Below are 24,907 nucleotides of genomic sequence, written 5' to 3' on the forward strand. Positions count from 1 at the left end.
CTGGCTAAATTTAGTTGATGTTTTGATTTAGAATTGAAAGTGTAGTATTTTCAGTGCGTTTGCATTTATGGAAATAAAAGTTATTATAATGATTTTGTGCTTTATTCACTTTTTTAAAGTCACTGCTATTTTTTTTAACACTACTGTAACTGATGTAATCAACTCTCTGGTCCTGTAAACTGCAAGGTGGAGACTTCATGGATCTGACTTATTTTGCACATCCTACACATTCACTATTTTAGTGGTTTGTGCTGCTGTAGCTCTTCCATGTGCATCAATCAGCTATGGGTATTCATGACCCTGGTTGTCCTTCATGGGAACTATTGGTAAATACAGGGTGTCCCAAAATGAACTGACTTTTTAAGTTTGCCGCCATTTTTTCGAGTTAGAGATTTTTGAGTTAGAGATTTTTAAATTGCTGTCTTTAGTAAACGTTGAGGTTAAATCATGAAAAAGTACACAATCGAAGGGCACGAAGTACAAAAAGTACACAAACTCGTAGAAATTGTAAAAATTTACAATTAAAACTTTAAAAATGGTGATGTGAATTGGCCGCCAAGATCATGTGACTTGGCGCATTAGACTTCTTTCTTTGGGGTTATCTCAAGGATAAAGTGTACACCAACAAACCACAATCCATTGAGGACCTCAAAGAAGAAAATCGACACAACATTGCTGAAATTTCTCAGCAATTATGTCAACGTGTCATGGAAAATTTCATCAACAGAGTGTGCTGCCACGGTCGAGGCGGTCATTTGTTAGATGTTCTGTTTCATACCTAACCTCCATGTCTTTACTTTCAAATAAGCAAAAACATTATTAATGTTCAAATAAAAAATGTGTTTTATTACACAATTAAAATGTCAGTTCATTTTGGGACACCCTGTACTAACCACTGTATGCCTGCAACGCTCAACAAGACCTGCTGTTTTGGATATTTGTCCCAGACGTCTGATAAATTGGCTCTTATCAAAGTGACTTAGATCTTCATATTTGCCCATTTTCCTGCTTCCAACATGTCAACTTCAAGAACTGACTGTTAAATACTGCCTAAAAAATCCCAACCATTAACAGGTGTCACTGGATTTAATGGTGTGGTTAGTGTATTATTACAGTACAGGTGAGTTCCATGTATTCTCATCTTTCAACACCTTTTTTTCCTGACTCAAGCAGACAATATATACTGTTTCAGGTCATCTAGGTATGTATACTTGATTAGATTGTTGGGTGATTAAGGCATGTGGGTTGTTTTAAAAAGTAAAAAAAAAATCAATTAATTGTCTAAACCTTAAACTACTTTTTTTCCCCCTCCTGATTTAGCGCACTCAATTTTGTCTTCCGCTGCTGAGAGATACCAGATTGCATCTGAGGAGAGCATGTCATTGTAGACACCTCTTCCGACATGTATATAGCCCTCTTCTCACCCCTGCATTCTGCACAGGTGTCTCTTCCACCAATCAGGGTCCTTACATTCTTACACAGAAGAACCACCCACCCACACATATGCCAGCCCCCATTCTGCAGATACGGTGGCCAATATCTGCTGCAGGCACTGCCAATTATGCCTGCTAGATGGCGCCCAGCCGACCGGCGGCAACACCGAGTTTTGAACCGGAGTTCAGAAACTCAGTGCTGGTGTGGAAGCGGAATATCCTGCTGCGCCACCTGGGCACCCCTTAAACTACCAAGATTTTTTATTTATTTAATATTGGGCCAGTGTCTACATCATCTGTTTAGAAAGGTAATTTAATAAATGGTAAAATCTTGCTATTCAGGTTTCTTCAAAACAAGAGCACTTTTACAGAGCTCTTACCATTAAACAGGTCTGCAGGACATACTGCTATTCAAAATCAAACATCTATACCTCTTTGGATTGTATAAGACAATGGGTGTAGTTTTAATGCTAGCAGAAATGCGAACAAATAATTAGTGTAAGCAGGGCACAAAACATATCGCTTCATGGTAGCTGATGGTAGCCCCTGGTTGGACCCTTTTTCCTGAATTAAGCAGACAGTTTACACTGTTTTAGGTCATCTAGGTACCTATCCTTGTTATTTCCAATGTAGTGATAGCTCAGTGGTTAAGGTGCTGGACTAGTAAACAAAAGGTTGCCGGTTCAAGCCCCGCCACCACCAAGTTGCCACTGTTGGGTCCCTGAGCAAGGCCCTTAACCCTCAATTGCTCATTGTGTAAGTCGCTTTGGATAAAAGCGTCTGCTAAATGCTGAAAATGTAAATGTAAATGTAAAAAGACCCACTTCACTGAATGTGCAGCGCCACACGGTGGTCAAAACAAGTAGAGAGAAATAGAGTTGCATACCACTTTTACCTACCAATGCTTTATTTTAACACCTTGTAATCATTGTTTACAGCAATGTGAGGTTTTCAGCATCAGACCTAAAAACCAACTCCTCTGCAGAGTTTCAAATGTCCTCGCTCCTAACACAACTGATTTGGCCTGGACACTAACTGTTAGGCTCTTCTGGGTCAGGGTGTTTTATTATTTATTTATTTATTAGTATTTTAACGTCATGTTTTACACACTTTGTTTATGTTCATGACAAGACAGATTCATCAGTTCACAAGTTTTAATGTCAAACACAGTCATGGACAATTTTGTATCTCCAATTCACCTCACTTCCATGTCTTTAGACTGTGGGAGAAAACCTGTGGGAGGAATCCTGGAGGAAACCTAGCACACACGGGGAGAACATGCAAACTACACAGAAAGGACCCGGACCGCCCCACCTAAGGATCGAACCCAGGACCTTCTTGCTGTGAGGCAGAAGTGCTACCCACTGAGCCACCGGCCGCCCCTCAGTAGGAAAAACTCAGAACTCTGCAGGGAAATCGGCCTTCGGGGATGAATGAGAACGTCTGGAGTTCAATAAGTATCAATAACAAAATCCACAATGAGCTTTTATTGTGAAATACTGATGTTTATTTGTTGGCACATTTATATTACATTCTGATACTGGTATATTCCACAATCCCAAAATCACAAAGCAAACGTTCCAGTGAAGGGTATGTTTAATAAACGGAAACAAATCACAGCGTTAGGGGCTGTATAAGTGATGAGTACTTTTCTTTTCTTTAGGCTAAAACAAGCCTCACTCTACATCACACAAGTTGCAAATTTTAATCTCTCAATTTCATTTAGAGCATGTAGGATGTCAGGCTGGTGTTTGGACAACCCACAGTATAACATTCTGGGTCTGATTAATTCTGGTGGTCTAGTATTAATAAGGTGCAGCAGAGTTATTGAGCCCTCTGAATTCTGCATTAAGCATTTTAAATCTTAAAACAACATTTTACATTTCTGCACAGAATTTCTATCAAGAAGCTTTTTTATTTTACAATGAGCAAGTCAAATGATGAAGTTTACCACTCATTCCAGGCAATAAAGCATTGGAACAATTATTTACAAACCTAGCATTAGTACTATACAATCCTTTAAAGCAGTGATTTTAGTGTTCTGTTGCCATAAACAAGGCTAAGCATGTAAACAAATTATGTAATAACCCATAATTGAAATGTAAGGATTCACCGATATGACTAAATTGTTAAATCATGGGTAACAATTTCATGACAATGTATTATAGGCTCTGCTTGCTTGCTCAGTGTCCAGACGATTTCTAGCAGCAAAATTCACATCGACTATATAATCCGTTCATACCGATTACATGAACGTCAAATCTTTTGTTGGCTGAAATTTTTAAAATCAAAACGAACCCTAAATTAATGATCATGCTAAAATTTGTTCAATAAAATGAAATCAAAGGTGACATGACAGCAGGTAAGCTACAGCAACTTAAAACAGCCCATAAAGAAGAGATTCCCGCTTGGGGCTTTAACAGTTCCATTGCCATTCACTAGAAACTCAGAATGTGTACCATACCCAAATGCAAAACACCACGCATACTGTACTTTGTATTTTTGAGTTTGTCTATACAGAAAGAAACAAAACAAAAGTCTGGCTAACTACAGTGGCTCCAGATTCACAGTATTGTGCCAACTGCTGCATGCCATCAGAAGGGCAGTAAGCAGCCTGGCTAAGACAACTTACTAGTCAATTAAAGAGGAAAGAAAAAGGAGGAACTCTTTTAATCCAAAACCACATTTAAAACAAGGGCTTATGCTATATAAATCCGGTACTCTGCATCATGTAAGAAACAGCACATTTGTTTATGCTGCTGAGCAGGTATGGTGCACATAAATAAAGATGCAGGTTTAACACTTTCAGAGTAGACGGGAATAGGAGGGGTGGGGGAATTTCGGGGGGTACTGCAAAGATCAGCAGACATAAATAAGGACTCCATAACACCATCTCGCCCAAAACAACACAGTACAAGATACAAATCTTTCATTCAAAAACCACAATTAATAAAGAGGCAGATCGCACCTTCATGCAATTTGTATGAGCCTTTTTACAAGCGTACAAAAAACTGTTGGGTGACTAAGGCATGTGGGTTTTCTCTTCAATCATTTGAAAGAATGGCTGTTTTTAAAAGTAAAAAAGTGCCATCAATTGTCTAAACCTAAAACTACCTTCTCTTTATATAAGGCACAAGCCCAAGTTGTTTTATTTATGTAATACTGGGCCAGTGTCTGGGTTATATATACAAGCAAATTTGGGATCACCAAAGATAAAAAGCAGCTCATAACAGTGGGGCTCATTTGCATTTTTTCCCATTTTACTCTGGCCTGATCACAAGGCCCCAGTCATCAATATAAGACACACTATAAAAATAGGGGTCTAATTGATATGTGCCTTTAAAAATTTTGATTCAAAACCCATTGGGTACATAATCATCTGTTCAGAAAGGTAACTTAAACTGTAAAACCTTGCCATTCAGGTTTTTTTTTTTTTTCAAAACAAGGGCACTTTTATAGAGCTCTTACAATTAAATAGACCTGCAGGACATACTGCCATTCAAAAATCAAACATCTATACCTCTTTGGATTGTATATGACAATGGGTGTGGTTTTATTGCCAGCAGAAATGCTAACAAACAAATAGCTGTTGGTAGAACTTGGTTGTTAGGATTAACTGGTAGTCAAGGGTGAACAAATGACTAGTCTGGGCGGGTCTGGGTATTGTTACTAAGATCTTAGATTCAGTAAGCATACTATCAACTATTTTATTTTCCCCCTAATAAACAAGAAAAAAATCATCATCTGGATTTATAAACATGCTCATCATCTGGATTTCCCAAATAAGCACTGTTTTCATATTAAATTCTAGAAAAGTTGAAACAGTATGTAAAATACAAATAAAAATAGTAATTTGTAAATGTAAATTTCATTAAAATTAAAACTGTGGAAAGACTTTTATGTTTCACGTCAACTTTTATGTAAATATGCACAAATTTTGTAGTTGTCTGCAACATTCCAAAAGTTGTGAGAGGGTAAGACTGGGTACAACGTCTGGGCAATCATGCTTGGGTACATATAAAGCATTCAAGAAAAAGTCTAATCAGTAAATAATGTCAAAAAAGAACCTTCCTCATAGAATGATTGCAAGGATTGTACATATTTTACCATCTACAGTGCAGATAATCAAAAGATTCAATACAATTTAGATACATTTTGGTGCATAAAGGACAAGTTGGACAATTACCACTGACTGGCCATGACCGTTGATCACTCAGATAGCACTGCATTAAAAACAGAATGCTTCCTATAATGGATAGCAGTAATTGTTAATGTTGACAAATCATTGTTAAACGCTGTTCGTCACTGCAATGACAAATGTTTGTTTATTGTTTGTTTATTAGGATTTTAACGTCATGTTTTACACTTTGGTTACATTCATGACAGGAACGGTAGTTACTCATTACACAAGATTCATCAGTTCACAAGGTTATATCAAACAGTCATGGACAATTTTGTATCTCCAATTCCCCTCACTTGCATGTCTTTGGACTGTGGGAAGAAACCGGAGCACCCGGAGGAAACCTATGCGGACACGGGGAGAACATGCAAACTCCACACAGAAAGGACCCGGACCACCGCACCTGGGGATCGATCCCAGGACCTTCTTGCTGTGAGGTGACAGTGCTACCTACTGAGCCAGCGTGCCACCCCAATTACAAACGCAATGTGTTTTGACTGCAACTGTGCATAATATAGTAGTCAAATGTCAAAAACATCTAGACATGGCGTGAACTCTTCTTGGCTTCTCTGGGTGACTCAAACGTCTGTTGGGGAACCATTACCATGAATAATATAACATGCTTCCTGCTAGACATCATACATGTTAATTTCAACATTAAAAAACTGTAATGTGATACGTTAAAATGATCCTGTCCCAAATTTTTGGCAATGTATTGCAGGCAATAAAAGTGGAAGTAGCATATATTTACAAAAAAAAAAAAAGACAAAAAAACTAAGAAATGGCGAAACTATATTGTCAATACATTTGACATTTTTTTTTTTTTTTTTACTATTTTTAAATGAATACAGGTGTTACATACTGTCCCAACTTATCTGAATTTAATGTGTATTTTCCATACTTGGTTCATGTACTTCAATACTCTCATTTCCAGGCAGTGCTTGATATTTGATCTCTCATTAAATTGGCCACTTGACTCTCACATACATTTGTAATAATAATAAAGAAATCATAAGATTTATCATAAGATTTCCTATTTTCTTAAATATCACTGGGCATTATGTGTTTATATATGAGTGCTCTGTTCCCTGAGTTTGAAATGTGTGTCAGTATAGAGTACCACAAATGACCAATTAGGCATCAGGTTTATTAGGCATGCAAGAGACTCACCTGATTGAGTTTAATCATTTGAAGACCAAAATCTAAATGATTTATGAAGTGGTCAATGTGCAATGTAAGATGAGAGAAAAACATTAATTTACGATTGTTATTGAGATTATTAAGCAATCACTATTAAAACATGTATAAGCCATATTAAGCCTATTCGATTATCTCGTTATGGTTTTTAATTTTATTCGATTTTTACTTAACCAACAGCCACCGTTTATGAGCTAACTCTACATTCGTATTTTAATCTGTTTTTGGACAAATTAAATCATGGGTGTGCATATTAGAGGATTCAGTTATCCAATGACTAGATTTTTAAGATTTCGATTTGTCCACCCTTGGGTAACCTTGTTTTCATTTTTGGGCTATTCCATGTAAATACTTTTATTTTATCGGGGGAAAAATGTAATAAATTTAAGTATGTATTTTTTTAGCCCATAACATTTGGCAAAAGAGGCAAAAATGAGGGGAAAAAGACCACTCAAAAAAACTACTGACCCCCAAATACATGTTGAACATTCAGCAGATCATTCAACACTGTAAGACGAATAAATATCAGTGCTCATGCAAAAGGACTGACTTCTTATATTTCTATCCATTTAGGCAGATAAGCGGCTCCTTCTCAACTGGGGTTGGGCAAGGGGCGGGGTGTAAGTGTCCCGAAATCATACATACACACAATCACTCACAAATTTGCATGCTCGCTTGCTCTCACGCCCAGAAAAAAATAAATGCGTAAAAAATATTGAAAGCCTGAAGCGAAAGCACTAGGCTACATGTATTTACATCACAACAATAAAAAGTAGTTCTTGCATTCATTTAACCACACACTTGGGTCACGTAGAGGGCACTAAAGGGAAAATGACCAGGTGGGAATTTCATGCAATTGTCCATTTGTAAGGGGAGGAGAAAATAGAGTAAAGAGAGACATTAACATTAAATTTACATTTACAAAACTTTTTGAATATTTACCAAACACTGTCAAGTTTGTGCCATTTTTCTGGCGCTCAAAAAAAAGATTGGCAAGGCAAACCATTTGTTTATAAGAGAAAAGGTAAAGAGAAAGCCAGATTGAAAGAGAGATAGATAGATAGAGATATAGAGAGAAAGAGAGTGAGAGAGAGAGAGAAAGGGAGGGAGAAAAAAATACTGAAAGAATAAGAGCAAGAGTGGTGGGGGAAGCATCCGGAGTGTCAGTGTTGTGTATTAGTTATCTGATGTCAGAAACGGAGCTCTGATTAATGTTGTAGGTGGGTGAGAGGTCTCCGCCTATCGTGGCCACTAGAGGCGTGCCATTGCTGGTCAGGCAGCTATCTTGTAGAGCCCCGAAGTAGGTGGCCTGAACAGGCTTGTGACACTGCAACACTTGTATGGCATCGTCTATTTTAAACCATTCCCTTTTTCTCCCTGTCAACAGAAGAGGATGCATGTGCTGTTAGCGAGACTGCTCACTTCACGCCGTCACATGATAACATTACATTTTCATTACACAAGACATATCCTGCTTTTTAATTACGGTTTTTAATGTAACAATAGAAGCGTACAAGCTAATCCTGGTATTTTAATTGCTTGGTGCTGGCCACTTTAAGCCAAATACACTGTCCACCGTTTTAGAGGTATAATCAAACGTTATTTGTATGAAAAGCTGCAGCCACACCGATTCCTTTGAGGGTAATGCTGGACAGCCCTGGTTTACATTATTACCATAAAGCATACATCTGTTTACACTGGTAACCTAGTATGACATTTTTGCTGAAATATTTTAATACTTAATACCATCTTAACCCTTTATGGGTCCCTCCAAGAAAATAATGTTTAAAAAATTACTAATTTGCATTTCTTTCTTGGGACTATACCAACTACAAACAATTAGTGCACACAGTATTTTTAATGAGCCTCTACCAAACAGTTGAGATAATCACAAAATGATACAACCTTCATTGATTGGCATATAAGTTAGAAAGGCTGTTTCCTTAAAACCATCTACCGATATTTTTAAAGTTTAACACTCGTCAACCAAGGAGTAAATATGGCCCAAACAAGATTATTTAAATACAGCTTATTTATATCCAGGTATTTAGACTCAAGTAAGCTCAAAAAATGGTTAAGCAGACCATTAAAGAGTTAAATACACAGTTACAACAATTACATATACAATAAATGTGGTGCACTTGGGTGGCAAATCCAGGGTTTGAACTCAGCTATTAGCTGGTTGGGCATCAACATACAGACATGATTAGCTGTGTCTGAGGGGGATATGGCCGAGCCCCGAGATTGATTGGCGTCCTGTCCGAAGTGTGTTAGTGCATTATGCCCACAGCAACCCTGATCAGGATATAGAAGTGGTAAAAGATAAAAATGACTTAAAATAAATGGGACAATGATGTTTAAAAGGCTTAAGATTGTTCTAAAGCCTTTTATCCATCTGCTTTTTATTTAATGATAGGGGATGTACTTCGCATTTAATTTTTTTTGTGGGGTTGTGAATTATTATTGAATATTTTTACATTTTAATTAATTTAATCCAAGTTGTGTACATTTTTTAAATGGCTGTACCCTCTGTATGTATATAAAATCTGTATAACAGAACCTTTTCCAGTTCCCGATTCCAAACCCTGATCTGATCAAGGGGAGATGGATCACCACATGCCCCTTCCAACACGTGTCCAATCCGTGGCCACTATTTATCACCTGCCAGTGTTGGAATCCCACACAGAGCTGAAGTTCTGAAGATCACATATCGCAGAAGTAAAGAAAGTCCTTACTGTTGAGTCGAACCTTACCTTGTTCCAACATTGACGGGTGTTTAGATAAACACAATTAAAAGCCAATTAAAACTTGCGAGTTCAAACACTGCAATGGTGCGCCACCTGAGCGCCATAACAGGATCTTGAGGTGTAGCAATTACTCCAGACATCACAATTACGAGGTTGCTTATAGTGTTAACTCACTCAGCTTAGTGCATGTTTTACCCTGTAAAATGTGTTGGCTATATTTACACATGAGCCAACACAGTAAATTGCTTTGTCCATTTACAGAGCATTATTTAGCAGTTTCAACCACGATGGATATCAGCTATCTGAACTAACAGAAATGAACTGGTAGACTGTAAATTCGCATTAGGGATGTCCCAATCACGTTTTTTTGTTCCCGATCATTAATTTTGATCCCGATCCGATACCGAGTCTCAGACCGATACTTGTATTTTCTAGATATTGTCTAGATAAGAACTAGATAATACTGTTCACACAGTGCACACTTCAAGTACATTACAGTTATTCAAATTCATCCAATGTTTAACAACTGAATAGCTCTGCAATGCTGTAGGAAAAAATTGCCTGCATCCAAGCTATTGCTTAATGTTCTTTTATTTTTACAAAATAAAAGTAAACAAACTTAGTGCAGCATTGTAGTAGTAAAACTAGAACACTCAAAATAAAGTGAAGGTTCTTTTTGAGGAAAATCAGCATCTCTGCCGTGTTAGCGGACAGCCGGTTCCTCTTCTCATCATATAATAATAAACTCGCTGTATTCGGCTGAGTGTTTATTTTTTAGGTGCCGTATCAAATTGGTAGTAATTGTAGACCGTTTGGTTAAATGATATCTGGTTTGTTTCTTATAAGGCACCGTACTTGTATGCGTGTTGTAACTGCAACAAACTTTTCTGTGGTTGTATTGTGACAATGGTTTGATGGACGTTTCTACACGAAGTGAGTGTGTTTTGACCCTTTGGGGCTTCCATAGTGCATGGAATGGTGTGCTTGGCTAACGCGATGACTCTAGCTGTCCGCTATTCGGTACCGTAACAGAAGAAGTTAATAAAGTGTTATGCTCCTGACAATTTGTGAATATACAGGGTATTTATTTCTTTATTAAGCAAGTGCATCACTACGTTGTTTTGTAAACCGGAGTGATCCTTGACCCAAACACCATATAAATAGTAAAATTCTACAGTAATGAACGAAGCTCTGCTACTTCACTGTTGGACTTGTTTCACTTTCCAATTTAAAGTATTTCCACACAGCGGACATGCTGACGTAAAACAAAGGATCGGGCTGAGGATTGGCCCTAGTAAAGCCGATACCGATCAGTTAAAAAATGCCTTGATCGGCCCCGATTCCGATCTTTGAGATCGGACCGGGACACCCCTACTTAGCATTTTGAGTATAGGGTGCATAATGGCTAATAAAAACTAAAAACATATTATATTGGTAGTATACAAGTACCAGCAATAGTTGCAATTAATTGGTTACAGATCAGACCTAAACACTTACCAATGTTTACAGAATCCTCCCAGTCCTCCAGGACTTCTTTTACAATAAGAACATACACATACGTCCTGTGTTTCCTGTCCCGGTTCTAAGAATGATCAAAAAGATACAATGTAGGTTAGAACTGTAGGTAGGTTTAAGTCAAGGAGAAAAAAAAGATCAACATTTCCAACAAAAAATATTAAAATGTTTAAACACTGGGGAAGCCATTATTTGATGACGCAGTTAATAATGGCTTTCACAGTCAATACTTGATCACTAATTACATACTTGTGTCCAAAATAATCTGTGTGGAAAGCTTACTTATTGCTTCACCACACCATTTAATTATTTTAATCCATGATTATTATTTATAGAATTTCATAATAACATTAAAATGCATTTAAAGGCTTTGTCCATCACCACATATGTACAAATGTAGCCTTAAAGCCCCTTTGCACCACACAGGTTTACAAATCAGGTCAAATTAGGTGCTTAGGCACTGTCCAAAAAGCTGTCAAATGGTTGCTTCCTCAAAAAGCTCCTGCAGCAGAGATCTGCAAGATGACATCAAGAAGTTCATGCTTTGAAGTAGAGGTGCAAGAGTGTTCTGCATAATTTGGAGCAAAGCATCTGTGCAGCTAATTGTGTCTGCACATTTCAGTTGGGACATTTTGTAAAAGTGTGTGATTTGTTAATTCTTTAATTATTTAATTAACAAAAGTACAAAGAAATGTATTTTGATGTTTTAGCTGAGCAACTTGATTGCATTTTGTAGATGTAAACAATTACACATATGTTGTAGTCAAAGCAAGGTAAATTCCTGGAGAGTCCATGGTTAGTTAGCAAAACAATACCGGGGTTCATTCTGCACCCACTACAACAGTGTGGCTTCAAAGGCAGAGTGCATATGCTTGACTGGCCTGTCTGCAGTCAAGATCTGTCTACTATTGAAAACGTATGGGGCATCATTAAAAGGAGAATCAGACATGGAATGGGCAAAAACTCCACTTGCAAAACTGCAACAATTAGTGTCCTCAGTTCCCACACAATTAAAACATGCACTTAATAAAACAGGCAACATGCCTCTTTCCCAACTTTTTTTGAGGCCAGTATTCGCGCGGAGAGCCACGCACTGATCTCTGTGCTCCTCCACTTTCTGTACAGGCGCCTTGGGCTACAAACCAGGGTCCTTACACAGCTTTGAAGAACCCACCCACTCTTCAGTCCGGTCTTTTTCCCACCCAGCAGACTTTAATGGACAATTTTGTCTGCTGCGGGCACTGCCCACTATGCCTGCTAGAGGACGCCCAGTCGACCGGTAGCAGAGCTGAGGTTCGAATTCAGTTCAGAATCCCAGCGCTGATGCGCTAGTGCAGGGGTGTCGAACTCATTTTCACCGAAGGCCACATCAGCATTATTGTGGCCCTCAAAGGGCCGATTGTAACGAATTCTGCTGTGATTGCAGTCTGTTGTTTTTCTTGGAGGCTAAATTCTGCATTTATCTTGTCCTCCTTTACCACAGACACGGCCTCATAACACAAGAGACGCACCGTTTTCTCTTCCTGAAGCACAAACTTGTTTTCACTTTCATTAAATTTCCTCCTTCTGCTTAATTGTCTTACTTATCTTCTTGTACATTTTGGGATTATGTGTAAATATTTCTTAACATCATCTACTGGCGGGATGTGTCACTTTGCAGGTCACAAAATCAGCCTGCATTTTGAGAGCGTATTTTAAGACAATTGTTCTGCCCTCACTAATAGTTTATCCCCCTTGCTCAGCTAGACAGACAGACAGACAGACAGACAGACAGACAGACAGCTCCCTTCAGAATACAGTCGGTTTTAATTGCTTCCTAGCTGTGTGATACACTGTGTGCACCAGAATGAAGTAAAAATACAAACAATAAAAACAATAAAGAACTTAATACAGTAAAAGCACACAGCTGTAGTCAAGTGTTACATCTGGTACAATATGAGATTTAACCAAACGTAAAATAGAGGTAACGAGTTAGCATTTTGTGTAAAGATACTAATTGCTATAGTAACGGTAACAATTGTATTTAATTACGGTAAATTTGTAACTAAAACGCTGTGATATACTCACTAAACATTTACAAACACCTGAGAATATAAAAGCCACTACTTACAGACGATGCTTTGGTATTATATTACAATATAATTATTTATATTTATTATTATTGTTTACATTACTATCCGCGTTCTTTTGCCGTAAAAGTCACATGGCTTCTCAGCGAAGGTCAAAGTTAGTTGCCATGACTACGATGCCACCGGTTGCCACTTAAAGGTGCAGGTATCCCATTAAATTATAAGTACATCTCTGTAACGACTCGAACCATCACAACAATCGTCGTTTAAGCTCTCGCGGGCCACATAAAACGACGTGGCGGGCTGTGAGTTTGACACCCCTGCGCTAGCGGATTATCCCGCTGCACCACCTGGGCGCCTCCTAACTTTTTGTGTGTGTTGCAGGCATCAAACTCTACATTTGTTTATACATAATAATCAGGTAAATTAAGGTTCAAGAGAATTAACAAATTAAAGAATAAATATACATTTACATATTTGTTGTGCACGATTATTCCTATCACTGACAAGTAAATCCAGAACATAAATAATTAATTGCATACTTGATTAATTAGCGAGCAGTTTAACATATTAGGGTTAAGTTACACTATTTTAGTCAATTCAGTTTTTAGACCTGACATGCACATTAACAGAATTTATTTCCAACCAACAATCTTGATCATTCCACTACAGTCATTAGTGAAACTCACCTCAAATATTCCTACGAGTCTTCCTAAAGTGCCCTTGACACCAGCCTAATAGAAAATAAACACAAACAAGCAGAGGGTTTAAACACTCAAATTACCAGAAATGAAACTCTAGAAAAACAAGGTGTGCAGTGAAGCTAAACAGAACAAGTGATGAAAGCTGGATCTGATGAATAGTGACGGCCTCACAAGTACTTTGACATTCAGCAATAATCTGCTGATCTGAAGCTACAGACATTTTATCCGTGTGATCAAGTGAACTGCTCCTTGTTGTAATGATTCAGTCCTGCTGGTCATCGTTTAAGGACCCAAATATTTAATAATACTTGTTATTCATTATTTATCCATTCATTACTTCGTTGTCTGTTTGGATCTCAGCAACAGTGGGTTAGTGTGATATACTCCACCAGCCAATCGCTCAGTAGGGAAAAAATTATTTAAAAACACTTGTGTTCTTACATTTTGTAACAATGCTTTTGTGCCAAAAACAAAACAAAACAAAAAAAAACCACCACAGCTGGCGAGTGCATAATGATGTAGAGTTGCTTTCGTGCCTGGTTAGCTTGCAGTTATTTAATAAACAAAGACGAATTGTCTATGGGTAAACACTTAAAGCTTGAGTTGAATAATGTAGCAAGTTAATGAAACAAAATAAACAAGTAATTAAAAAATGAACCCCAATAAAATGCTGTAGCATGACCTCAGAGTCTGATACACCAAAACAACTCCTCAACGTTGTGCACAGAAAATGGCATTGCTGTTAAAAACAGTTCTACAAGTTATTCATTACAAGTATTTACAAGTGGTATCTTTTAGCTAGGAATTAATGTGCCCAATAAAGACATAAAGTTCAATTGTTAGCGTGTTACTGTTTCTCTGATTGGATCAAACCTCATTTTATAAGTGTCTTGTCACAATCTGTGTACAACACAGGAATGGAAAAAGACAAATTTAAAAACAGCAGCTGGATTTACTAACGAGACAAAGAAAACTTTGTTTGTTTATTAGGATTTTAACGTCACGTTTCACACTTTTGGTTACATTCATGACAGGAACGGTAGTTACTCATTACACAAGATTCATCAGTTCACAAGGTTATATCGAACACAGTCATGGACAATTTAGTCTCCAATTCACCTCACTGGCATGTCTTTGGACTGTGGAAGGAAACCGGAGCACCCGGAGTAAACCCACACAGACACGGGGAGAACACGAAGAGAACAACCTGATAATGTTTAATGTTCTATTAAGTACGTCTGACATCCTTCTGTTCAAGATTCTGGCCTGCTACGCAAAATAATGCATGTTCAACTCTAAATGTACAACAAACCTATCAATTATCCATGTTAATGATTAATTTGGGTTGCAGATAACCCACAGACAAGTTGATGTTTGATTAGTGCTGTCAGGTAATAAGGTCACTTCAATTCATTTCCAACAGCTGATGCTTGATTAAACTGAGAGTGCAGCTACGGTCTGTACATAACAAGAACACAGATTTAAAACCCACTTCAGAGATTCTAATCTGAACAGGAAAACGTCATGTATTTATGTTAAACAATAAATGAATTAAAATTACCAAATGCTGTTTTTTTCCAAAAAAATGATGTGAATATTTTGCATCATACTCCATCTAAATGTACATTAAATAAATAAACTCACGCTGTCAGCATGAGCTTTAATACAATAACTGTTTAAACTGAATTGTTTGCTACCAATTGTTTCAAATTTACAAAACCAGAATGGGTTTTGCTCAGTGTTTATGTTTATCATACTGTTCTACATTACTGCCATGCGTGTTTTAATACAGTGTTTATTAATCTATAAAGCATATATGACTTGTTGATATGAAGCTTATATGTTTTAGATTTTGATGGGAGGCTCTACGCTTGTTGGTTATTGGTTATTTATTTATTAAGTTTTTAACGTCATGTTTTACACACTTGTCTTACATTCATGACAGGACAGGTTGTTACTGGTTACACAAGATTCATCAGCTCAAGTCTTTTTCATGTCAAACACAGTCATGAACAATTTAGTATCTCCAATTTGTCAATTTGTCTTTGGACTGTGGGAGGAAACCGGAGCTCCCGGAGGAAACCCACACAGACACGGGGAGACCATGCAAACTCCACACAGAAAGGACCCGGACCGCTTCACCTGGGAATCAAACCCAGGATCTTCTTGCTGTGAGCAACAGTGATACCCACCGAGTCACTGGGCCACCCTGGTTACTGGTTAAAAGAAATTACCATCCATACAAGCAATATTGATTTGGACAAAATGACCACCATTCAGATACTAGATAACTTTCAGCTTTCAATAACGAGCTTGCTCAGACAGACAATTTCCCCGAGAGCAAATTCATAACATAAAACCTACTTAGGAGTAACAAGCAATGTTGACCTTGTGACTGGTGAGGATAAAGCAACATGTACATCAAGAAAAGAGAAAATCTAGGGTCACAACAACACTATAAAGCCACTGCTAAGTTATACTTTTGTACATGTGTAGCCTAGAGCAACATTAATTTAAAAGCCACTATGGATTTAAATTTCCTGAGGCTTTAACATGACCCAGCATGCCATCTAGTCACTAAAGTGAACTCATCTGGGGATACATTAGATGATTTAACTGCACACAAAAATAAAAGGGACTCCATGTTAATGATTAAAAAGCGGGCTATTGGTAATGTGTACTGCGGACAATTGCAGACAACATGTATGTTAAAAAACATCATAAATGCAAAAAAAACCCATACATATTAGTAATTTGTTTTATTGTTTACTATCATACATGTATAGTAAATTGTATAATAAATACCTACATTTTGCTAAAAGTTTTAGTTTACAATAGGACTGCGGGCTAAACACTGGCTTTGAGAGTGCCACCTCTGTGTTTTTCTACCACAATAATGGTTGTTTGTTTGTTTATTAAGATTTTACATTCATGACAGGAACGGTAGTTACTCATTACACAAGGTTCATCAGTTCACAAAGTTATATTGAACACAGTCATGGACAAATTTAGTGTCTCCAATTCACCTCACTTGCATGTCTTTGGATTGTGGGAGGAAACCGGAGAACCCGGAAGAAAACCCACGCGGACACGGGGAGAACATGCAAACTCCACACAGAAAGGACCCGGACCGCCCCACCTGGGGATCGAACCCAGAACCTTCTTGCTGTGAGGAGACAGTGCTACTGACAGTTGTAGCCTAGCAGTTAAGGTACTGGACTAGTAATCAGAAGGTCACTGGTTCAAGCCCCACCACTGCCAGGTTGCTACTGTTGGGCCCTTGAGCAAGGCTCTTAACCCTCAATTGCTCAGACAATATGCTGTCACAGTACTGTAAGTCGCTTTGGATAAAACAATTCAGAAAATGTAAACGTAAATCTACACACTTAGCCACCGTGCCGCCCCAATAATGGTTGTACCTTACACTTTACACTTGTACTAGTCAGTTTTGTACTAGAAATAAAGGGCTGGGTGGAGGCTGGAGTTAATTGCAGTTTTCCGCATTCATAGGGGTCTTACGCCCCTAACTCACGTAAATATTGAGGGAAGACCAAATAGATCAGATAACTGCAAACAACAAAATAGTTTATTTACACACTATATAGAACTATATAGGATGCGTTTTTGATCCAGCTAATAAATTGCCTGCTCATGTGAGCTAAATAAATAAATAAATAAATAAAACCACCACACAAATTCAGCCTGGGCTGTAGTTGTTAACAGTGACAAAGGATGCAAAAACTATTATAGTGTACCGAAACACATCCACAAGAACTAAACTAAATAGTTAGGCAATCTATGAATCCCTTAATTTTAATTTGTGTTTTGCATATGCTGTGGATTTAAATCTACTAATGTAAGGGCAGGTTTTACTAAAACTGTGAACATGGCTGCACTCGCAGTTTAAATCCAGATTTTAGCCCAAAATGTTAGGATGATAGGGGCTGGCTGTGCGAGATTACTGACTGATACATCCTTCCAAATAGTCAAACATATGGACAGTAGTCAGATATTAATTATTATGGACTGAAATCTGTCCATATCTTAATAACAAGAGATAATATGAAATCTTCATGAGAGAGAGAGAGAGAGAGAGAGAGAGAGAGAGAGAGAGAGAGAGAGAGAGAGAGAGAGAGAGAGAGAGAGAGAGAGAGGAAAAATTGACTCATCAAATAACAATCGGCTGCTTGGAAGTCTATTTTACAACCCGTTATGCAGTCTCGTTATGGCAAAATCATCTAGTTTATAAAGACATTAAGTGTATAGTCTGGAGCTCAAGAAAACTTCACCTGTGGCTAAAGTTTAGCCTATCTGAAGCCAAGCCAGGGTGTAGAGTAAAGAGCAGTGGTTAATCTGAGTGGAATGCCCTTTAGCACGCCTCTGTAACGTGATCAGCTTCTACACATAAGTGATGAGTATCACTGCTCATCACAAGAAGCTATGATCAGAACATTTGGGTCAGCTTAGAACAGTTGTGTAACAATATAGAAATTACACTAAACACTACACACCTGCCAAAAAATAGTAAACATGGACAGTGGATATAATGAACAGGGTTTTTATTAAGCATTAAGATTTTTAAGAGGAGAAGTCAAGTTTTGCTACTTTCAAACAACAAAAAAGCCAGATCATTAAAAAGGCATACGTTTATTGTTTTGCAATGCATTGAAAAGCAGCCAGAGCAGGGGTGAACTTCACAATTTTAAGCAAACCAATTATCACAGTTATTTTCATGCTTTCATGCATCTTTTAGCATACTGGCTTATGCTGCCACTGCCAATTGTCTCCTAAAAATTGAGTTTGGCCCCTGCATGATAAAGAAACAGTGAAGTCACTAGTCCAGTTTCTTTAGCAATTTATGTATATATTTTTCTGCTTCTTTATAATATCCTATTAAAACTGATTTCCTTTAAGAACCTTTCAATTAAACATGAATCGATATGTATGGCATAATTGTATTACTTATTGACATGCCATGTTACAGAGTAAAGTATACTAAGTAAAAATTGCACAAGTATCTAAAGTGTCTGACCTCTTCACACACTTCTCGAACAGCAGCAACGTTGGGCTCCTCCTCTGGCTCCATTCCTCCTCCCGGTACAATCCATTTGTCTGGATGCCGGCTACTACTCACCAACAACACCTAAATAAATCAAATGAATCATCAGTGTAACTGCGTACAAGCAGTGCTTTAACTCCACACCACTAAATTAAAATAGACTTGTGAATCAGTACATTCACATAGGAAGCTCAGGCAACAAATACAAGTGTCACAAATATAATTTGTCACTGTAATCACTGTAAAAGTATCCTTTACTATAACTTAGAAGTTATGGTACTGGACTAGTAATCATAAGGTTGCCAGTTCAACACCAGGTTGTCACTGTTGGGCCCTTGAGCAAGGCTCTTAAACCCATAATTGTTTAAATTGTATTCAGTTATAATTATAAATTGCATTAGAAAAACGCCTCTGATAAATACTGCAAATGTACTTTTTGGAGTTTTAGAAACGTTTTTTTCTATTAATTAGTCAGATTAAAGAACCATATTCACACAACAAGTGAATTTTTTTTATCCATGATATTTATGAATCCAAATATTTATTTATGAATTAAATATTCCTGTTCTACCATCCTTCCTTCTCCCTTTTACAGGGTAAAAACTAGAGATCCAATTTCTTTTAGCTGATAGTCATTAGATAATGGTTAACTGTACTTACTGACATGTTTATAACTTCCTATTAAAATATGTACACATCACCAAATTACATCTTTATTTATATCTCCATTTTTTATTCAGTAAAAAAGAAATGACACTGAACATGGCAGAAATGTAATGCTACCTAAACATCTCTAATCAAATGAAGAGATTCAGTCAATATAATAAAGCTTTTACTGACAACATTGGCATAGTTATTAAATTTTACCTTTACACTTAGACATGATGCAAAATATCCAAATCATAGCTGTAAAAAATTACATTTTACAAAAATCCAAAACAACTAACTTGTTTGTAATTTAAATCTGTTATAGTTTGCGATTTAGAATAGAAGAACAGAATGCCTATATTTGTCATATATACATAGACAGATGTACAGTACAACAAAATTCTTTCTTCGCATATCCCAGCTTGTTTGGAAGCTGGGGTCAGAGCCCATTGTACAGCACCCCTGGAAAAGAGAGGGTTAAGGACCTTGCTCAAGGGCCCAACAATTGCTGCATGGCAGAGCTGGGATTCGTACTCTCAACCTTGGGCTAAGTTGACAGCCCAAAGCCCTACCCACTAGGCTACCACTATTCCTTCTAATAAATATGAATAAATAATGTGAAGCACAATATGAAGGTTTTCTGCTCAGATTAGAATGGCAGCGCACTTTCTGTAGCTCCACTTTCAGTTCAAATTAAGCAACAGCTGCACAAAATGTTGTTAAATTATCTTTTTAACAAAGAGCATTAATCAAACTATGACATTCATCAGTTATTGGTTTATCGGTTAATTGTTGACATCCTAAGTAAAAACAGGTCTTCAGTTCTGTACAGTTAATTTCATGTATGCTGTCAAAAAAGGTTTGTAACAGTTAATAATTATTGTGGTGTAGATGTTAAAGCCAAACCTAAAACAGCTGACATTCATCAGCAAGCCAAAATACTGATATTAGACTTTTAGGGAGAAAAGAGAAGAAGCTTTCCCAACCAGGCATCTACCCCCAGCTATCTGTCAGATATAACTGACAGTTCACATACCTACACCCAAACACTTCTCTACTATTTGCTTTTAACATTCCACAGTCTCAATGATCAACTTGTGTCAGTCAAGTAATTTCCCACAGTGGGAGATTTTAAGCTTGTTCTTACAGGCAAAACAAAGTCAGAGCATCTCACTCCAGTCTTATTAAGTTTACACTGTCTGTCTATTCAATTCTGTGCTGAGTACAAAGTACTGCTAATGCCATTTAAAGCCTTAAGTAGTATAGTTCTTAAAGATCTTACTGATCTGACCAATAATGCCACTTCACTTACAGTTTAGCCAGTGAAATATGTTATTTAGATCATAACCTAAACTCTTAAACAGTGTCCAGTGATATTTTCAAAATTCAATATCTAAAATGTATTTAAAACATACTTTTTCAACCAGGTTGGTTTATAGTCATTTGTTATTTTACTTAATGTATTTAAATGTATTTTTAGAACTTTAAAAAATGTTTCTAATTAAAATTAGGTTTGAATATTCCTACAGATTCTAGGCAGAGGTTAGGCAAACAATCAAATGGATGGCTGATCTATTGAAGTAGTGGACAGTGGTAGCCTAGTGGGTAGAGCTTTGGGCTATCAACTGAAAGGTTAAGAGTTTGAATACCAGCTCTGCAATGCAGCCACTGTTGGGCCCTTAACCCTCTCTGCTTCTCTGCTTATGATGGCAGACCCTGCGCTCTGACCCCAACCTCCAAAACAAGCTGGGATATGCGAAGAAAGGATTTAATTGTACTGTACGTACATCTGTATATGTATATGTGACAACTAAAGGCATTTATTCTATTCTATTCTAGTCATCACATACATTCACAGTACCAAATTTGTAAGTGTATCAGATCAAAAATGATCAGAGAGTTTTGGTAACAAGATGTGAGATTAATCCCACTTAATAAACACACACCTGGGAGTGAACTGGAACTGTATGTGACTGAGTAAATAAGTGTGTATGTGTTTTATGTCCAGAGATAGACTGGTACTGCTTCTGGAGTGCATTTCCACTTTAAGACTAGTGCTTCCAAAGGGTTTTGAACCCAAAATGACCCTGAACAGGATAGTGGTTAGTTAATCCAAACTAGATTAAATCAATTTAGTAGTAGTAGGAGTAGTAATACTAGTACTGGTAGTAGAATATTCCTAATGTTTATAGGGTCCATAAATCTGTTTTGTTTCCATAAATCTTTATCGTGCCTTTTATGATTTGGCTAAATTAATTCAGATATTTATTCATATTTGTTTGACTTGATTTTACAGTACCAAATATGTAAGTGTATCAGATCAGAGAATGATCAGAGAATTTTGATAACAAGTTGTAAGATTAATTCCACTTAATAAAAACACACCTGGGAGTGAACTTCAAACTGGCACTGCATGTGACTGAGTGAGTACATAAGTGTTTATGTGTTTTATGTCCAGAGATGACTGATACTGTTTCTGGAGTGCATTTCCACTTTGAGACCAGTGCTTCCAAAAGTGCTTTGGACCCTAAATGACCCTGAACAGAATAGTGGTTAGTTAATCCAAACTAGATTAAATCAATGTTGTAGTATGAGTAGTAATACTAGTACTGGTAGTAAAATATTCCCAATGTTTATAGGGTCCATAACTAAAAGAAATCCTCTAACGTGCCTTTTATGATTTGGCTAAATTAATTCAGATATTTATTCATATTTGTTTGACTTGATTTTACAGTACCAAATATGTAAGTGTATCAGATCGGAGAATGATCAGAGAGTTTTGATAACAAGTTGTGAGATTAATTCCACTTAATAAAAACACACCTGGGAGTGAACTGGCACTATGTGACTGAGTAAATGAGTGTTTATGTGTTTAATGCCCTGAGACAGTTTGTTTGTTTGTTTATTAGGATTTTAACGTCATGTTTTACACTTTGGTTACATTCATGACAAACTGTAGTTACTCATTACACAAGAATCATCAGTTTACAAAATTATATCAAACACAGTCATGGACAATTTTGTATCTCCAATTCACCTCACTTGCATGTCTTTGGACTGTGGAAGGAAACCGGAGCTCCCGGAGAAAACCCACACAGACACGGGGAGAACATGCAAACTCCACACAGAAAGGACCCGGACCGCCCCACCTGGGGATCGAACCCAGGACCTTCTTGCTGTGAGGCGACAGTGCTACCCACTTAGCCACCGTGCCGCCCCCCTGAGACAGACTGGTACCATTTTTGGATGCATCTCCACTTTGAGACCAGTGCTTCCAAATAGGCTTTGGACCCAAATTGACCCTGAACTAGATTAAATCAATGTTGTAGTAGGAGTAGTAATACTAGTACTGGTAGTAAAATATTCCTAATGTTTATAGAGTCCATAACTAAAAGAAATCATTTATTGTGCCTTTTATGATTTGGCTAAATTATTTCTGATATTTAATATATTTGTTTGACTTTTTAGAGTGAAGTGCAGTGCTATCTTTAATCTGCTATAGGAATCAACTAAAATTAGCTGAATTAACTGGCCCCAAATTCCAAACGACTAAACAAAGTGAACTGCACGTAAAAATATAGGTTTATCATCGATTAAATATACAGACGTGTGACTGACTAACAAGAAAAATATATATAAAAGTCTATATTTTTATAGTAAACCTGACTGCGAGTATCACGACGGTCATATAGCTGCTTATAGACTTCAGTCCAATCAACTAGTGTTCGACTCTCACAATAACAGGATTCGATCGTTTGCATAGCTAAAGGTAGAGCTAATTGGCTAAGCTAGCTCGCACAGTGCTTGAGCAATGAGAAAGCTATGCAGCTGCCTGGTTAGCAATGTTTATGCGTAGCTACTTCACACAAACTACCAACCCAAACAAGTCATGACTGGACCGGGGTTATTTTCCCAGTGTACTGCTGTCAAACTACCTGAACTAACAGGCAAGCTGACATGCTCAGTGGTTTAGCATTCTCACTGACAATCGCACCGTAATTTGGTTAGCTACCGTTAGCTTGTTATAATGTGCCAGTTAAGAATTCCCTCATTCCGGTCCAAACTGGAATTCACAACTAAAGAACAAACATTAATAAGGAATATTTAGTTGAAGTATAGTAGATTTTTGTTACATATGCAGGCCTATTATATGTACGCGGTGGGAATCCCCGGGCTCACCTCCTCCTCCGTTTCGCTCCTGAAGCACAGGCAGGCGGCCCGCTTCTTATAGCCGTCTCCATCGTACGTGCGAGTCTGGTTCGACTTGAGCTTCATCATGTCTGCCCGGTGAAAGCTAGCCAAAAAATCAAAGCTCGAACCTCCGGTAAGTGACACAGCCTCGGACGCAAAGTTCACGAATGGAAACCCCGCGTTTTGACTAAAAGAAATAAGTTCTCCTACGCTTCATTTTCCCAAAGCCAAGCGCATCTCAGCCATAGACGCCATTACTGAAACCGTTACGCAGTGTTCGCAAATTCATCGGCGTGCACGGCTTTACGTTACGGACTTTACGTAGCCGGCGTGTAGAATCAGTCCCGTGTAGCATAGCCAGGACCCCTAGCGCTAGCGTATATGCTGACTGGTGACAAATTAAAGGAAAATCCAGAATCATTGAGAGAGCAGACGGTTTAGAAATGTTTACAGTAAGAGAAGGTGACAGTAAATAAGTACAAATACTAATTTAAAAATACAAAGATAAAGGCTGAAGTATGGACTGCAGTTTTTACTGGAGCTTCATTCTGGTTAGGGTCACCAACAGAGGCGAGTTCATGGACTCTATTCTAGGGGTGGGCGGATCGATCTAAATATCGATAGTATCGATACCAACGTTGGTATTATGAAATTAAATAAAAAATAGAATTTAAGTTTTAAAACACTTGTTCTTTAGTAATAATTTTGTGTGCTTTATTTTTAAGCCAGAGAAGATTTATTTAATTATTTATTAGGATTTTAACGTCATGTTTTACACTTTGGTTACATTCATGTCAGGAACGCCACCTTTAAGCCACAGAAAAAGTGCAGTAAAAGGAAGAAATTTAGTTTTGTTATTATATTTGTTTCTGATCAAACTGAAAAGTTTGTTTGCTTGTTTATCAGGATTTTAACGTCATGTTTTACACACTTTGGTTACATTCATGTCAGGAACGGTAGTTACTCATTACACAAGGTTCATTAGTTCACAAGGTTATATCGAACACAGTCATGGACAATTTTGTATCTCCAATTTACCTCACTTGCATGTCTTTGGACTGTGGGAGGAAACCGGAGCTACTGGAGTAAACTCACGCAGACATGGGGAGAACATGCAAACCACACAGAAAGGACCCGGACCGCACCACCTGGGGATCGAACCCA

General features: G+C 37.6%; 1 protein-coding gene across 1 annotated transcript; it reads right to left on the reverse strand.

Annotated features, from left to right (window-relative positions):
- Positions 1-5,731: 5,731 nt before the first annotated feature.
- nudt3b (nudix (nucleoside diphosphate linked moiety X)-type motif 3b) lies at positions 5,732-23,995 on the reverse strand. The gene is made up of 5 exons (XM_062997511.1): positions 23,732-23,995; positions 18,878-18,988; positions 13,831-13,875; positions 11,055-11,139; positions 5,732-8,187 (listed from the first exon to the last, which is right to left on the reverse strand). Exons 1-5 carry the CDS (start codon positions 23,828-23,830, stop codon positions 7,991-7,993), a joined length of 537 nt encoding a protein of 178 aa, XP_062853581.1. The 5' UTR covers positions 23,831-23,995; the 3' UTR covers positions 5,732-7,990.
- Between the last annotated feature and the right edge of the window lie 912 nt (positions 23,996-24,907).

The sequence above is a fragment of the Trichomycterus rosablanca genome, chromosome 6, assembly GCF_030014385.1.
Source record: "Trichomycterus rosablanca isolate fTriRos1 chromosome 6, fTriRos1.hap1, whole genome shotgun sequence".
Lineage (NCBI taxonomy): Eukaryota > Metazoa > Chordata > Actinopteri > Siluriformes > Trichomycteridae > Trichomycterus > Trichomycterus rosablanca.

What these genes read in the sequence shown, in the direction of transcription:
- nudt3b (XM_062997511.1), bottom strand. Translation starts at nt 23,830, where the DNA reads ATGATGAAGCTCAAGTCGAACCAGACTCGCACGTACGATGGAGACGGC. An exon ending in TTCGAGAAGTGTGTGAAGAG is followed by an intron (nt 13,876 to 18,877) that starts GTCAGACACTTT and finishes ATTTTCTATTAG; the next exon opens with GCTGGTGTCAAGGGCACTTT. An exon ending in GGAGGATTCTGTAAACATTG is followed by an intron (nt 8,188 to 11,054) that starts GTAAGTGTTTAG and finishes TTCTGTTGACAG; the next exon opens with GGAGAAAAAGGGAATGGTTT.